This window comes from Physella acuta, unplaced genomic scaffold (genome assembly GCF_028476545.2).
Source record: "Physella acuta isolate Inbredline_101_S28 unplaced genomic scaffold, ASM2847654v3 ptg000494l, whole genome shotgun sequence".
NCBI classification, from domain to species: Eukaryota; Metazoa; Mollusca; class Gastropoda; family Physidae; genus Physella; species Physella acuta.
Window position 1 is genome coordinate 1,155,304 of NW_026732013.1, and position 16,584 is coordinate 1,171,887.

The 16,584-nt window shown below is 36.1% G+C and overlaps 1 protein-coding gene across 1 annotated transcript; it reads left to right on the top strand.

Moving 5' to 3' along the window:
* Nucleotides 1-3,190: 3,190 nt before the first annotated feature.
* LOC131944468 (U4/U6.U5 tri-snRNP-associated protein 1) lies at nt 3,191-15,691 on the top strand. Its single transcript, XM_059305100.1, has 22 exons — nt 3,191-3,296; nt 7,098-7,389; nt 7,484-7,559; nt 8,190-8,242; nt 8,377-8,518; nt 8,720-8,825; nt 8,938-9,012; nt 9,148-9,244; nt 9,446-9,588; nt 9,766-9,838; nt 10,679-10,752; nt 10,926-10,985; nt 11,186-11,310; nt 11,419-11,570; nt 11,655-11,788; nt 11,884-12,042; nt 12,318-12,425; nt 14,062-14,143; nt 14,264-14,363; nt 14,734-14,962; nt 15,170-15,288; nt 15,394-15,691. The coding sequence occupies exons 2-22, from the start codon at nt 7,143-7,145 to the stop codon at nt 15,416-15,418; spliced, it is 2,379 nt and encodes a 792-aa protein (XP_059161083.1). The 5' UTR covers nt 3,191-3,296; nt 7,098-7,142; the 3' UTR covers nt 15,419-15,691.
* Nucleotides 15,692-16,584: the final 893 nt, after the last annotated feature.

A 16,584-nucleotide genomic window follows, 5' to 3' on the forward strand; every position in this document is an offset into this window, starting at 1 on the left:
AGGCGTAGCGACCCTTCCCGGCGAACGGGGACAAACTTTCGATTTGCACCCCCCCCCCCCTCTCAGACTTTCGATTTGCATTCCCCCTCAGACTTTCAATTTGCACGGTAGCTACGCTACTGGCCGTTACGCTTTTTAAAAAAGATTTTTACCCCCCCCCCCTTCCTCCCCTCCATCACATGTTGTCATAAAAAGCCAGACACCCTCCCCCCCCCCCCAGTGTTTCTTCCAGACTTTTTTCTCCGGGGGGGGCACTTGAAATTTTCGGGGGGGGGGGGGTGGTAGACTTTCTTCGGGGGGGGGGCGGACACTGTTAAAAGTATATATTTTCTATATAAATTATATAAATTTCATTTCATTCGGGGGGGGGGGGGGGGCGGTAAAAAAAATTTCGGGAGGGCTTTGCCCCCCCCCCCAAAGAGATACCTGGAAGAAACTCTGCCCCCCCCCCCCCCCCACTAAAATGACTTCACACCTCAGCCTACAACCCTCCTCAAAATTGATGTTGAATTTTTCTTAAAACATTGATATTTTTCCAAAATCTTGTCAGAACTCTGTCAACATAGAGTATTTTGATCAAATCATAATACAATTTATTAAAGCCGTTTTCTAAGACGCGAAATGACGACTAAAACTCGTTTTCTAACATTGCTGTTTAGCGCAATTTCCTTATTATTATTAACTCGTCATTTCTGGATGGACTAGGCATGCTGCCCAGCTTCGCTTAGGCTTTCGAAACGTTGAGAATTTGAATGCTTAATTAATTCGCCCATATAAGGCGCCGGTCAGTCGAGGTCAGTTTTGACCCCCTCATCGTAGACTTTTCGGCCAACCGGCCCCCGTGTTCTGTCGCCCCAAGGCAAGATCCTGCCAAATTTGAAGCGCCTGCGGCGCCGGGAAGTGCCGTATCGGACACCCGACAATCTAGATCTAGATCTAGAATCCTAATAGAATTTTTTTTTTTTAAGTTTAGCCCGAGCAAAATAAAAAAAAAGTACATAAACCAAGTTGACTTGGTGCGTCTCGAACCCGCACCACCTGCGTGGTTTATAGTACACTAACATCTCCCCTATTTAGGCACCTTATAAAATACAGAGAATGAAAGACGTATTTTAAAAACTTAACTTACGCGAATATGCCTATTCTTTCAAATTAATTTTTTTATCCCAAATTAGCCAGTTCCAAACAAAGATTTTGTATAAATAAATTTTATGAGTTTAGGCCGGAAAAATTGTATTGTATACATTTCATAGTGTACGTAGATCTAAATCAAATTTGAATGAAATAGTTCATTTCTATTTTATTGTAAACACGGCAGATGACGTCATTAGTTAATGTATACATAGTGACGTCACAGTTTTATGCGTTCTTTTTCACATATATAAATGCTTTTCCGGTTGCATAAATAATACTGTTTCTCTACATTCGAATACGCCTTTATTTTTTATTTTTCTTCTTTAAATAAAATTGTGGTTATACATTTAAAACATTTAACATATTATTTTCAACAAAAGTCCGTAAAAAGTTCTTCATATATCGCTGCCGATTCTGACGTGATGTCCGGCGAAATTTTTTTGCGGACAGAGAGAGAGAGAGAGAGAGAGATGTGCGAACGTGGGGTTTTATATATTAGGATGGATGTGTGTCCGCAATGGATGGATGTGTGTCCGCAGCTTTAAGTCGTATCTCCTCCTCAACGAAGCAATATCGAGGACTAGTTCCAACAGCAAATATGTTAAGCAAGTTCCGAGGATGATTGTGGGCCAAAATAATTCCCGGAATTCCTTCCTGGATTTCCCGGAAAAGCCAAAAAACCTCAAAAAAAATGCAGTTGTTGGCCCATATCTCGGCAACCAGACCACTTAGCGACTTGAAACATTTACCAATCGATTCCTGCCATAATTTAAAACAATATTATCGAAGAAAGTTTTCAAAAATATCCTTTCGTTCGGTCACAAAAAAATATTTACTATTTTTTAAACTGAGCATCGTGTAGGCCTAGGATGATATTTACTACTTTTTATTTTTAAACTGAGCATCGTGTAGGCCTACTCGTTAAAATAAAACTATTTCCGTTGATATAGGTTAATATAGTTGTATTTTTTTTAGCGCAAAAAAAAAAAAAATATCCTTTCGTTCGGTCACAAAAAAATTAAAAATTTGTTATGGATAACATAAGGAAATTGCGCTTAAATTGTCACTAGACTTTTTATTAACTTGTTTATAATGCAAAAAAAGGGACGTCACACCATTTGAACCCCCTTCCCCCTCATCACACACCGTCACAAAATTACGGATCCCCCTCCCCCCTACGAGTGTGACGTTATTTATGGACGACCCCGTAGTAGAAATACATTTTTTACCAATTGGCCACTTTTTCTTTATTTTAATTTTAAAATGTGTTCAAAACTTAAACATGACACATTTTTAACCATAGCAGTTAGCAACAATGGCGAATCATAACTGAGTGTAATCGACACATAATTAATACCAAAATATAGGCCTATAACATGCAATTTACTGAAGATAATAAAATTAATGATTCATAATGCTCTTAGAATGTGATCAGTGTTTCTTCCCCCCCCCCCCGAAAAATTTCTACCCCTCCCCCCCCCCCCCCGAACGAAATGAAATTTAAATAATTTATATAGAAAATATATACTTTTAATAGTGTCCGCCCCCCCTCCCCCCCGAAGAAAGTTTACCCCCCCCCCCCCCCCCCGAAAATTTCAAGTTCCCCCCCCCCCCCCCCCCCCCCCGGAGAAAAAAGTCTGGAAGAAACACTGGTTGCAAGTCCACTTATCTCATCTATATTTTATGTTTTTAATCAAATAGTTTTCGGTGTAAACTGTTCTAAACTGATCTAAAGAAAAAAATCCAAATGATGTTAATGTATGGTTAAAAGATTGAGTAGGTGCAGGGAGATGCTTTATGGCCACATGCGGCCCGCGTGTTTGACAGTCGCACTTCTCTGATCAAAGGGGACTGGTAAGTTAGGTAAGCAGAACTATTGTTAATTAATTGTTCGGGATCAATGCATAACTAATTATTTTTAAAAATGAATAATATAAGTATTTAAATTAGGAGTTGAATACTTATATCTTATATATTTTATATTGTTTTATTTACAAATGTTGCCCCGATACTAGAATTTATATTTACTCCGTATAATAATAATATTTTTATTTCCGGAAACGCTTTAGAAACGAAAATAAAAATTGGTGTTTGTTCTTAGGTTGGATAGTCATAGTTGAAAAATCTAGTCTAATAAAGTGTATAGATCTACCTAACTGATAGTAAGTTGTAACTACACTAGATTCTTGATCTAGATTCAACATCTAATAGTCTAATACAGTTTAAGTTGAATACTATTAGATTTTTTTTCATAATTTAATTTGGTAATCTATCGTTTTGGGTACGTAAAATCGCCCGCGATTTGTAATGTGAAAAACAGGTGACTCCTTAAATTTTAATAATTATTTCACATTTTGAGGAAGATTTATGTTTTAAAAAATTCAAAAATGTTTCCTTGATTCATTTATGTACCTGTTTTTAAACAATTGAATTAAAAGATTTTTGTAATAAATGAAGACTAGCGATGTTTCCAACAGATGCAACCATGCTCATTTACTATAGCAGCCATCTTGTCTAAGTTTTATTTTTATAAGCTTTTAGCGCCAGATTCAGGGGGAAGCCACTCTATTTTACAAATGGCTGCTGTTTATATAGCAAATCTTGCTCTCAGACACTGCTGTTTAAAGTTAATTTCTGGCCTATATCAATATATTTAGCCATTGATTTAGGTTTATTATTCATTTATCTATAATATTTGACACAAAAGTATGACAATATACTTCTATTAAAGCCTTGACAATGAGGTAACGTTTTCGTACATAAATAGCCGCGGGCGATTTTACGTACCCAAAACGATAGATTACCATTAAAATAAATTACTAGCGGGCCAGGCCCTGCAGTGGCCTCTTGTCACACACTGTCACAGCCTCTGTGAAACCGAAAAACCTAGAATCTAGATCTGTAAAGAACCATGACTTGTGTGTTTAGTAATCAGCATATACCCGGCATTGCCCACCCTAACCACAACAAACCAAAACACAAAAAACCCACGAACATAACACAAGTTTAAACACAATTACAAACACTAACCCAAGCACAATCAAAACACAAAAATATGAAAATGAAAGCAAACAAATCCAAACACAAACTCAAAGAAAACGCAAACATAAACGCAAAGTGCTCACAGTCTAGCCTGGGGCGCCAAATTGCACCATGCTGGGGCGTCTGCAGAACCGCATGTTTCAGCTTAGTAAACGACTAGGCCTATAGATCTAGATCTAGTACCCGAATCAGTGGCGGAACTAGAAAAAAAGGGCCACCCCGCAAAAAATTTTTTTAGGCCCCCCCATATATATATATATATATATATATATACAATAACATAATACGAACATAGGATACTCGTTGCTGTCCTGTTCGAAATTTGAAAAAAAATCAATTAAATAAATTTTCAACATCATGTCATGTGTGTAAGTGCATTAGCGTGTTTTGTGAAAAACCAGTGTTATTTATTTTTAATAGAAGCCCTCGTAGAAACTTGTCGGTCAAAATAATATAAAACATGAAAGCTTTGTATAAGTAATGGTGTCTCGTGTTACGTTTATTTTTATGTTTTTTTTTGTAGTTATATTATTAATGTTTTAAATATTATTGATTTAATACATTTCAATATATTTCCTTTTTATACAATATTATTCTTTAGTAATTACTTATAAAAAATTAATAATTAAGAGAAGTAATTGCTTTTTAATTTGTTTAGTACAAATCTATTAAAAGGAGCTTATGATCACCCCTATTTGACTATTTTTTTAAAAAAAGGGAAATAAGTCATGGTTTGAACATTTGCTTATCTTTGATAAGTTTAATTGTAGGAAAAAGACTCGGCTTTCAAAGTTGTTTAAAAAACAAAGGGAAAAAGAAGATACAAGAGCGTGGGGTGGTGTCTCTAGAATAAAGATAATCCAACCGCAGCTACGGTAATTTTTTTACAAAACAACCATCAAGTCAAAAATGAAAGAAAATTTACTTTTTTTAAAACTATTTTAAACTATAAAAAAATTTATTATGGTCGGCTCTGGGCCCCTAAATGGCGTGCCCCCCCCCCCCCCCCGCATTGCGGGGTCTGGCGGCACTGTAGTTCCGCCCCTGACCCGAATAAAGATGTCTTTTTTATGTCAACTGTCTTTGATTAAAAATAATAATTAGCCTACTAACTAAACAATATGTTCAGTGTATAAAATAAATAAAAGGCAGTATTTAAAATACCACATTGCACTTGATTAATCCACACTAATTAGTAATTAGGCCCTATGTAGTTATTTTTTTCCCAAACACCAAAACAAAGTAATAAAAAGTAAATCCCCCCCCCCATGTGTGATGTTTTTTTTAAAGGGAAGTAATTGTGTTTTCCTAATTTATCAAGGAACGTAATTAGTACTAAAAGACTAAATATTTTTTCAGAAACAATTTGAATTTTTGTAAAGTGTGAAACATTTTCTTTAATTTTTTTAATGCTCATGTCGTCAATTAACACTTGCAGTTAGAAAAATGAAAATTGTTTTATAACACTTTCATTATTCATTTTTCTTATATTCCTTTGCAATCAAGTCAAGGGTCCGCAGTCACATAATTGAACTTTAGGCCTATATATTAGATTGATTTATTTAATTTTAATGGTAATCTCATAAATCTATCAAGTTAGTATTAAAACTTTTCAGTAATAAATAAAGACTAGCAATTTTTTCATCAGATGCAACCAAGCTCATTTACTTTAACTTTAGCAGCTATCTTATTGAAATTTTTTTGGTAAAATTATAGTTTGAGATTCAGGGGAAACTGCTTTAATTTACAGATGGCCGCTGTGTTTATATAGCAAATCTTGCTCGCAAACACTGCTGTTTAAAGTTAATTTCTGGCCTATATTGGTATAGTTAGCCATTGATTTTGGATTAGTTTATTATTCAGTTATCTATTATATTTGACACAAATATATCACAATATAGGGCCTACTAATTATATTTCTATTAACCTTAACAATGAAGCAACTTTTTCTCACATTACTAGCCTCTGCTGATTTTACACACCTAAAATGATAGATTACCAATTATATCTTATTAAGGAGGAGAGCTAGGGCCTACTACAGTAGGTTGTTGGAACACTGGATTCACAAACTTTGTCTAGTGAGTCTAGTCTAGGCTCTGACTGCTAGAGTATTCTAGACTTGGCATAGATCTAGAGTCTCTAGTGTAATAGTAGTACAAGTGAAGACCTGATCCAAATTCTAGACATTATCTAAATTTAGTCAGTACAGTTTTAAGTTTTTATAAGTTCAGTGGTGAAAGTCATGTGCCTATGGAGTCTGAGTTATGCACATGAGTTGTTTATTGTTTGTACATAATATCTGCCTTATAGTCTCTATTCTAATTGTCAAGTAGCAAAAAATTAAAAGTAGATCTAGAATCTAGTAATAACATGATTAGGTATACCTAATAGAGTTTTATAGACTTCCAAAAATAGGTGCAACTATGTGATTAACCAGAAATTTGAAATCACTGTGTACGCCTTTTTTTCTTCTAGTAGAGCAAAGACCATTTACTATTTGTTTTATACATATATAATTAGAAGCTGTTTATAGTTTAAATCTGCTGTTTGGTCAAACTATGTTCTCAAAATGTTATAAATAAATGATTAAATGGTACAAGTTAATCAGGCTAGTTTGTTGAGTGACATAAACTATAATAAACTCTAATTTTATTCAGTCTCATCCTCATTTGAAATTTTAAACATTTTGTTTTAAGAAGGACTAAAATATAGAGATTTGAGTGTTATTAATGTTATAGTTATATTTAGTTGAGTATTATTTACCTTACTAGACTCAATGATACCTGATAGAAATTCTAATGGGTTAGGTTTTTCAATTTTTGAGTTTCCAAAATAAAACAGTGAGAAAATAGTTCACCTTAGTCTAGAGTGTATTGAAAATCATCAATTGTAATTACTAGAAATAAATTTTTTTTTTTTAGAACTAGTCGTACTTGCTCATAGTGAGTGAAAGCAATCTTTCAAGAATGGGGTCTAAAAAACATAAGGAGAAAGATCGTGAAAGTAAGAAGAAACGGAAACATCGCTCCAGATCTAGATCACGTTCCAGGGAGAAAAAGAGAAGACATCGTGATAGGTCAAGGTCCCATGAACGAGAATCTGCCATGTTCCTGCAGAAAGACCATGGCTACACAGAAGAAAGAAATGATGATCGTGCACAGAATTATGACTACAGTCAAGGTGACACCCGTGATCGCAGGGACCGCTCATCTGGTGATTTTGTCTTTACTTTCTTTTATTTTCAATCATTTTAGTGGAATCTTACATTTGTCTTTATTTTGTCTAACATTTCTAACCTTTACTTCAGCTTTTGAATCAAAGGAAGAGAGCCACAGTGTTCAAGCCTCTGGCGATGGATCCAGTTTAAGCATTGAAGAAACAAAGTAAGTCTTTTGTTTCACTAAAGTCATGTCTTGTTCTCTTCTTGCCAGTATTACTAAACAAGGTTGTCAAGCACCTCTACCTCATTCTTAAAACTGTTTTTTTTTTCCTCAAATCAAGATAAACCTCCTGAATAGCTGTAGTTCTACAACAATAGATAGAGCAATTACCATTAAATCAAATTTCATTTTAAGTGTTGTTCCCAACTACCAGTTTTGTGATGTAACCGTTTGTTATTGACACAAGAGTTTCATCAATCTAGTGAGATGTAATAATGAGCCATGTTGTCTGTATACAACAGGTGCCTTCACTTAATGTCTATAAATTTGAATATTTAGCTCAGCATCATCATTTACTAAATAAGTACTGATTACTTGCATTGTTATTAACTATAGTAACATGAGAAATTTCTTAAAATTCCGTTTTTGGTATCATATTATTAAAATGGTTGTTTCATTTTATTTCAGTCGTCTTCTGTTTTTGGTATCACATGATTAAAATTGTTGTTTCATTTTATTTCAGTCGTCTTCTGTTTTTGGTATCATATTATTAAAATGGTTGTTTCATTTTATTTCAGTCGTCTTCCGTTTTTGGTATCATATTATTAAAATGGTTGTTTCATTTTATTTCAGTCGTCTTCGGGCAAAACTTGGCCTCAAGCCTTTGGATGTTCCTGACAAAAGAGGTAAAGTTGTTTGACTTAGGTTTATGTTAGTTCTGTTTATGTAGCAACACTTATATCTAAAACTTGTTTTCATTGAATAAATCTGGTCCGGTTACAGGGCTTATCATATCTGTGTAATTGTTTTTATTTTCTAGGTTCAGAAGAGGGAGACAAAACAAAAAAGATAGAAGGAGTTCACGTCCCTGCTATCAATTTGGGGCAACAGAGAAAGACTGAAGCACTGAGGGAGAAAATGACTGTTAAAAAAACCCAGCGTGAGATGGAAAAGAAACTACAGTAATTTTTGTTGAATTCCTATTTGACACAAGTTTAATTTCTTAAATAGGTCGTTAACTAACACTTTCAACACAATTTCAAAGTAAAACAAATGACAACTGGTTTCTTTCAAAATTTTAATGGCATAACAATGTATAATGATTGAAAGTTGAGATTTCCAGCCAGTGAGTTAAAATGTGACTGATGCTTTGTCCCCACCAGGAAGATAAAAGGCCTGGGTGACAGTGATTCAGGTGATGAAGGGGCGTCTGCTTGGGTCTTGAAGAGCAGGAAGTTACAACAGGAAAAAGAAATGGCTGAAAAGAGAGTAAGTAATTTGTTTAATTGTAAATTAATGTAAACATTCATTATGTTTTATTTTACAGTAGTTAAAGTTATTTTATTCAATTGTTGCTGTAGTATCAGTTGTTGTATTTCAGGCCAAAATGCTGGAAGAAATGGATGAAGACTTTGGAATTGGGAACCTTGTTGAACAGGAATTCAAAAAAGATAAGGCAAGAATATGTTACACTATTAATGATATAAAAACAAGATTATGCCTGATTCTGCTATTTCACAAATTTTTTCCCCCACAATTTTTGTTTAAGTAAAATATCACTAAAAGTATGATTATCTTTGTTAACCAACAGCGTTACACCTCTCAAGATCTCAGTGGACTTACAGTTGAGCACGCCTTAGACAAATTTGATGAAGGAAGAAATGTCATATTGACCCTCAAAGACAAAGGTCAGTCTCTGTACATTGTATCATTGTAGTGAATGAAGGGTGACCGTATTGCTGCTTCTTGTGAAGAAATTTAGCTGTGTTGTTGAGTTGACATCACAACAATGAAAAAGTTGTATCCTCTTGCAAGTCAGCATTATCCAGCACACAATCACAGCGTAGTTTATATAATAATTTGAAAACCTTTTTAAAATTTATTTACAGGTGTTTTAGATGAGGAAGATGGTGATGTGTTGGTCAATGTAAATATAGAAGATGATGAACGAGCTCAGAAAAACACTGAAAACAAGAAACAAAAACCAGATTATAAGCCATATGATGAACCAGAGTATGATGAATATGGAATGGTACATTTTATTTTTAACACACTACATTCATTAAGAAATTTAACTGTAAATATTCTTTAACTGTTAGTATTGAGATGCTTAAAATCAATCACTGTATGTTTGTTAATAATAGTTTATGTTTCAAGTTAATTGCAATTCGAGTGTAATAATAAAAATATTTTTCCTTTTGTTGAACAGTTGAAACCCAACAATTTATTAGCCAAATATGATGAAGAAATTGAAGGAGCTAAAAAAGATTCTTTTACATTGGGTGAGTTAAAAATTTATCAGCTGCCTGCTTTTATTTTGAAAAAAATTGCCTGATGTGTACATTCTAAATAATGTGCAATAATCTTTGTTGTCCTTATATATTTATGTTGGATTCCTAGAATTGCCTGATGTAACTATTTTCAGCAAATCTGAAAGAATTAAAAATTGAATCAGTTTAATGGTTGAAATGTGCATGAAACTGGTGATTACATTTGATTAAGTCCCCCATATAAACATTAGCTGGGGGAGGAGTTGATAGTTCTGGCTGCCCTGGGGGGAAGGGGTAGTGATGGTTCTGGCTGGCAGCACAAGGAACACAATTGAAGTTGGTTGCTAATTTTGATGCTTCACAAATTAGCAACCACCTTCAACTTGGCTTCTTGAGTATCTTCTTTCAGGGTATTTGTTTTTTTACACCATGTAAGGATTGAGTGCAGAACTACACTGTCTAAAGTGGCTGCTGGTGATGGTCTCCACTAGCTGTTGGCAAGAAGGCATGATAGAGCTGAAAGGGGTTGCTAAACATTGCAAGTGTTCTAACAGCACCTTTCAACATTGTCACAGCCTAGATCAGGAGTTATTCCCCCCACCCCTCAGGAGTTATCCCCCACCCACCCCTCAACACTTTCACAGCCTAGATCAGGAGTTATTCCCCCCACCCCTCAGGAGTTATTCCCCCACTCACCCCTCAACACTATCACAGCCTAAATCAGGAGTTATCCCCCCCCCCCCACCTTTCAACACTGTCACAGCCTAGATCAGAAGTCATCTCTTTCCCCCCCACCCCCCACACCCATTTTAACACTGTCACAGCCTAGATCAATTGTTATTCCCCCCACAGGTTCTGGAGGCCACTATGATGCAGCTCATGAGAAACGTATGGCAGAGATCAGACAGCAACTGAGGGCGCAGGGAGTGAGTAGCTTCAACTTGTAAAAGCTAAATTAATTTATTAGTTAAATATGTGAAATATATGTCTAAAATATCTTGTGTGGGCACATTTATGTAAAATGTACTTAGTGTATAGGACAGCTGTACATGTTGTGCCAGCCAAAAACTCATGTAGTACTCATTCATCTTTCTTTCAGCAATCTCTACAGTTGGCCCCACCCACACTACTGACAGAGTATATGACACCAGAAGAAATGGCAAGTTAGATTTTTCTTGTAGCGCTCCTCCTTCTCTAAGTGTAAAGCCTAATTCTGAAATGAAGAAGTTCAGTCTTTCATCCTTCTCTAAGTGCAAAGCCTGAATCTGAAATGAAGAAGTTCAGACTTAATTTAAAGTTTTATAATGTAAGAAAATAATTACACCCTGAAGATTTGACTCTTGGTTTTATCTGATGTAGGAGGCCTCCACATTTAAAAAGATCAAGAAGAAAGTGCGTAAGATCAGAAAGAAGGAAATACTCAAAGCAGATGACCTTCTGCCACTTCCAGAAGAAGTAGTCACAAAAGAAGACTATGGCTCACGGTAATCTAGGCCAAAAAAATAGTTTTAAAACACCTTTTTTGGACAGCTACTTAAATCATATTTCTTAATGTATAAGTTATTAAAATTTCTTATTGTTTTTTTTTTTAGATCCAGAGGCAGAGGTCGTGTTGACCCAGAAGATGGAGAAGTATCCAATGAAGGAGAGGAGTCAAAAGTAAAGATGGAGGTAGACACTGACCCCACGACCCGTGTCAAACCTGACCCATCAGCTGCTCCTGTTAAAATTGAAATTGATGACTGTAAGTCAAGTGACTGTTTGTGTCCATGTCTTGTCCTACTAGTGTGTATGTCTGTGAACTTTGACCTATAACTGTTCTCTGTAGCTGACATGTTGGAACCAGATGAGGACCTCACAGGTGTGGTTGTAGAGGAGGAGGAAGTACAGAATGAGCTGCAGGGCATGTTAGCTCGGGCTCGTAAGCTTAAGCTCAAGAAGGAGAGACAGTCGGCACAAGAAGTAAGACTTTCCTACCCTGTCTGACATTCTAGTTGAGCTTAGTTTTGTTTTAAAGTTTGAAGATGCCATACTTGAAATGTCTTTGATGTGTGCAGATCATCAGAAACATCAAGCCAGAGGAAGAAGAGAAGCACCAGAGAGAGCTGGGGGTGAACATTGTACTCAACTCTACATCAGAGTTCTGTAGGAATCTTGGGGAGATCCCAACCTACGGGTTGGCTGGTAACAGGGAGGAGGACAGGGAGGAGATCATGGTAAGTCCCTGGGGGGGGGGGGGGGGGGGGTCGTCATATAGTGAGGAGATCATGGTAAGTCCCTGGGGGGGGGTCGTCATAGGGAGGAGATCATGGTAAGTCCCTGGGGGGGGGGGGTCGTCATATAGGGAGGAGATCATGGTAAGTCCCTGGGGGTCATAGGGAGGAGATCATGGTAAGTCCCTGGGGGTCGCCATATAGTGTTGAGAAGGGTTTTAACTAACACTGACACATGTATAGAGAAATGTACTAGCTAACAGAACCATTCTCTGCAGGACATGGAGCTGGAGCTGATGGACCACAAAAGGAGGAAAGAGGAGCAAGAAGAGACAACAGGAGGATGGAACGAGGTGGATATTGATGAAAATCCTGTGGATATTCGGGTATGTAGTGTTAGTTTTTTCTTAATTGCTGTCAGTTAGCAACACCTAGACATGTTTACAAGACTTCTCTGAGCCACTACCTGGTTTAGGTAAAGCTAACTCCACCTTTGTTATGTTAATCAAGGTATCCCACCTTTTGTTATGCCTACAATATTGTGATGTCTGTACTGAGAAAAATGTTTTGTCCCAACAGGCACACCTTTGTATCTCACCTTTTGTTATGCCTACAATATTGTGATGTCTGTACTGAGAAAAATGTTTTGTCCCAACAGGCACACCTTTGTATCTCACCTTTTGTTATGCCTACAATATTGTGATGTCTGTACTGAGAAAATGTTTTGTCCCAACAGGCACACCTTTGTATCTCACCTTTTGTTATGCCTACAATATTGTGATGTCTGTACTGAGAAAACTGTTTTGTCCCAACAGGCACACCTTTGTATCTCACCTTTTGTTATGCCTACAATATTGTGATGTCTGTACTGAGAAAATGTTTTGTCTCAACAGGCACACCTTTGTATCTCACCTTTTGTTATGCCTACAATATTGTGATGTCTGTACTGAGAAAATGTTTTGTCCCAACAGGCACACCTTTGTATCTCACCTTTTGTTATGCCTACAATATTGTGATGTCTGTACTGAGAAAAATGTTTTGTCCCAACAGGCACACCTTTGTATCTCACCTTTTGTTATGCCTACAATATTGTGATGTCTGTACTGAGAAAAATGTTTTGTCCCAACAGGCACACCTTTGTATCTCACCTTTGTATCTCACCTTTTGTTATGCTTACAATATTGTGATGTCTGTACTGAGAAAACTGTTTTGTCCCAACAGGCACACCTTTGTATCTCACCTTTTGTTATGCCTACAATATTGTGATGTCTGTACTGAGAAAATGTTTTGTCCCAACAGGCACACCTTTGTATCTCACCTTTTGTTATGCCTACAATATTGTGATGTCTGTACTGAGAAAACTGTTTTGTCCCAACAGGCACACCTTTGTATCTCACCTTTTGTTATGCCTACAATATTGTGATGTCTGTACTGAGAAAAATGTTTTGTCCCAACAGGCACACCTTTGTATCTCACCTTTTGTTATGCTTACAATATTGTGATGTCTGTACTGAGAAAACTGTTTTGTCCCAACAGGCACACCTTTGTATCTCACCTTTGTATCTCACCTTTTGTTATGCCTACAATATTGTGATGTCTGTACTGAGAAAACTGTTTTGTCCCAACAGGCACACCTTTGTATCTCACCTTTTGTTATGCCTACAATATTGTGATGTCTGTACTGAGAAAACTGTTTTGTCCCAACAGGCACACCTTTGTATCTCACCTTTTGTTATGCCTACAATATTGTGATGACTGTACTGAGAAAACTGTTTTGTTCCAACAGGCACACCTTTGTATCTCACCTTTTGTTATGCCTACAATATTGTGATGTCTGTACTGAGAAAAATGTTTTGTTCCAACAGGCACACCTTTGTATCTCACCTTTTGTTATGCCTACAATATTGTGATGTCTGTACTGAGAAAATGTTTTGTCCCAACAGGCACACCTTTGTATCTCACCTTTTGTTATGCTTACAATAGTGTGATGTCTGTACTGAGTAAAATGTTTTGTCCCAACAGGCAGAGGAGGCAGCTGTACTGGAGGAAGAGCCAATAGCAGGGGAGGGTGTTGGTGCTGCCCTAAAGCTGGCCATAAAGAAAGGTTGCTTCAGTTTTCTCAAGATTCTCTTTTTTAAATTGATACATGATATTCTTTGAAAACTTTAGAAAACAAATTATGATTAATCGATGGTGATAATAATTTATGTTTGTTGATTGTTAGGTTATTTGGAGAATGAGAACCCCAAAAAACTTCCCCCCATGTCAACCAAATATCTGGAACTTCAAGCCCAGAACTACACGATACAAGACAAGAGATATGAGTAGGTTCACACTTGACCTCTGTACTGACAATCATTTTAAGTTGGACATGTTTGTTTACATTTGTTAGGGATGACTTAGTTTAAAAAATCATTGGCTGCCCATACATGTCACATGTTGGAGTTCTTCATTTTGTTACAGGCAGTCTGATTGGTTGCATTTTCATTGACAGCAGAATATTTTTAAAATTATCTTTCTTTTGATAGTCACATTTTTAAGCTGCCAGCACTGTTCACTGTTGACATTTTATTTGACAAACTGACTGCTTGTAATCCTGGAGAATTCTGATTTCTGTTGTAAGTTCATTAGAAAACACAAAATCTTGTAGACTTAATGGTAGAAGGTTTTACACGTGCCTTGCCAATGTTCCAGTGATCTGGATGAGAAGAACAGAAAAAGGGACCGCTACCAGGGTGGAATGATCACAGAGTTTAAAGAGAAGGACTCGTACAAGCCAGATGTCAAGCTGGACTATGTGGATGAGAGTGGCAGGAACCTCTGCGCTAAAGAAGCCTTCAGGCAGCTCAGTCACAGGTTCCATGGAAAGGGATCAGGCAAGAAGAAGACAGAAAAACGAAGCAAAAAAGTTGATGAAGAGTTGGTATGTGTGCTCATTACCATTTTTATTGTTACCAATTTCCCTTCTACTAGTGCTGTTTATTGATAAACAAAGTTTCCAATCATTTAGCTTTTTATTTTATTAAGTATTTTCAAAGACCAAGTTGTGTGAAACCTTAGAAAATATGTTAAGAAGTGTTTTTTTATTTGCCGTGTCAACATGTGTTTGACTGCAGTGTTTGTATTGCAGCTGATGAAACGAATGAGCTCCACAGACACACCACTCAACACACTTAGCTTGTTGAAAGACAAACAAAAATCTGAAAAATCTCCGTACATTGTTTTAAGTGGCAGTAAAGGCTTCACATCGTAAGTAACCACAAGACTACACTATTCTGGTTATACAGGCTTAGTTTTGTTAACTTATGTTTTTAGATATATTTATTCAACTTTTTCTACCTTGTCATTTTTCAGAAACACAATAGTGAAGCCATCTTGAGAGGAAGCAAGTTTGTATCAGCGTTGATGTTTTTATTGATGTTCCCTGTAGTCATGATGAAGGTCTGTCAGTGTGTATGTGGACAGCTGGATGGGAGGAGAGACGTGTCATTTGTAGTTTTATTAAATTGTCAAAGAACCTCAGCATCACTTTTTTTTAAATTCTGTGGACAGAAGTTTTTTTTAACTGGTTTTGAAAGTGCAAATAAACTTGAATGTAATCAAATGGTCAGCAGAAGTTGTATCTAAGAACAGCTACAACACTGAACCCAAAGCTAATATCAGACAGAAGTAACTGACTAGATCTAAAACCAGACCAATAGGCCTACTGTATGGAAGGCCAAATATTATGTATACTCATTACTGAATTCATGAGAACTGCCATTTCAACTGATAATGCAGGTATAGTTAATGAGAACTGCCATTTCAACTGATAATGCAGGTATAGTTAATGAGAACTGCCATTTCAACTGATAATGCAGGTATAGTTAATGAGAACTGCCATTTCAACTGATAATGCAGGTATAGTTAATGTGAACTGCCATTTCAACTGATAATGCAGGTATATAGCTAATGAGAACTGCCATTTCAGCTTATAATGCAGGTATAGTTAATGAGAACTGCCATTTCAACTGATAATGCAGGTATAGTTAATGAGAATTGCCATTTCAGCTTATAATGCAGGTATTTAGTTAATGAGAACTGCCATTTCAGCTGATAATGCAGGTATACATGAAGCAAATGTTGGCAGCTAAGTAAACTGAGAAACTACAGAGAACTATTTTGTCAACTATGTTTGAATTTCCATAGTATACATTTTGCACACTGATTTAAAACTTCAAAATTGTTATCCACTAATGTAACTCATTCAAATAAAGAAAACAAAAGACTGCTGGTTTGTTAATGTTTTGGAAGTTATGAAGCTTATGATTTTTATTGCTACTAGTAGTACTAGTGTGTGTGTATCAAAACAAATATTTTTTTTTTTAATTCAATACTACACAAGAACTATTACTTGAAAGGCATGTTAGAATATCACTATTTAAAATGTCCTTAAGTTAACAAATTGATTCATTTTACATCATAAGCAATAAGCGATTAGGTAGCTATTAAAGTTGACATGAAATCTGTTAATGCATTCTGTTTAGCCTTCTCTAAGTGAATCAG

Excerpts from the sequence above, each read along its gene's own strand:
- LOC131944468 (XM_059305100.1), top strand. The coding sequence starts at position 7,143 with ATGGGGTCTAAAAAACATAAGGAGAAAGATCGTGAAAGTAAGAAGAAA. Across the intron at positions 8,243-8,376 it reads GGATGTTCCTGACAAAAGAG|GTTCAGAAGAGGGAGACAAA; the intron begins GTAAAGTTGTTT and ends TTTATTTTCTAG. Across the intron at positions 8,826-8,937 it reads AAGAAATGGCTGAAAAGAGA|GCCAAAATGCTGGAAGAAAT; the intron begins GTAAGTAATTTG and ends GTTGTATTTCAG.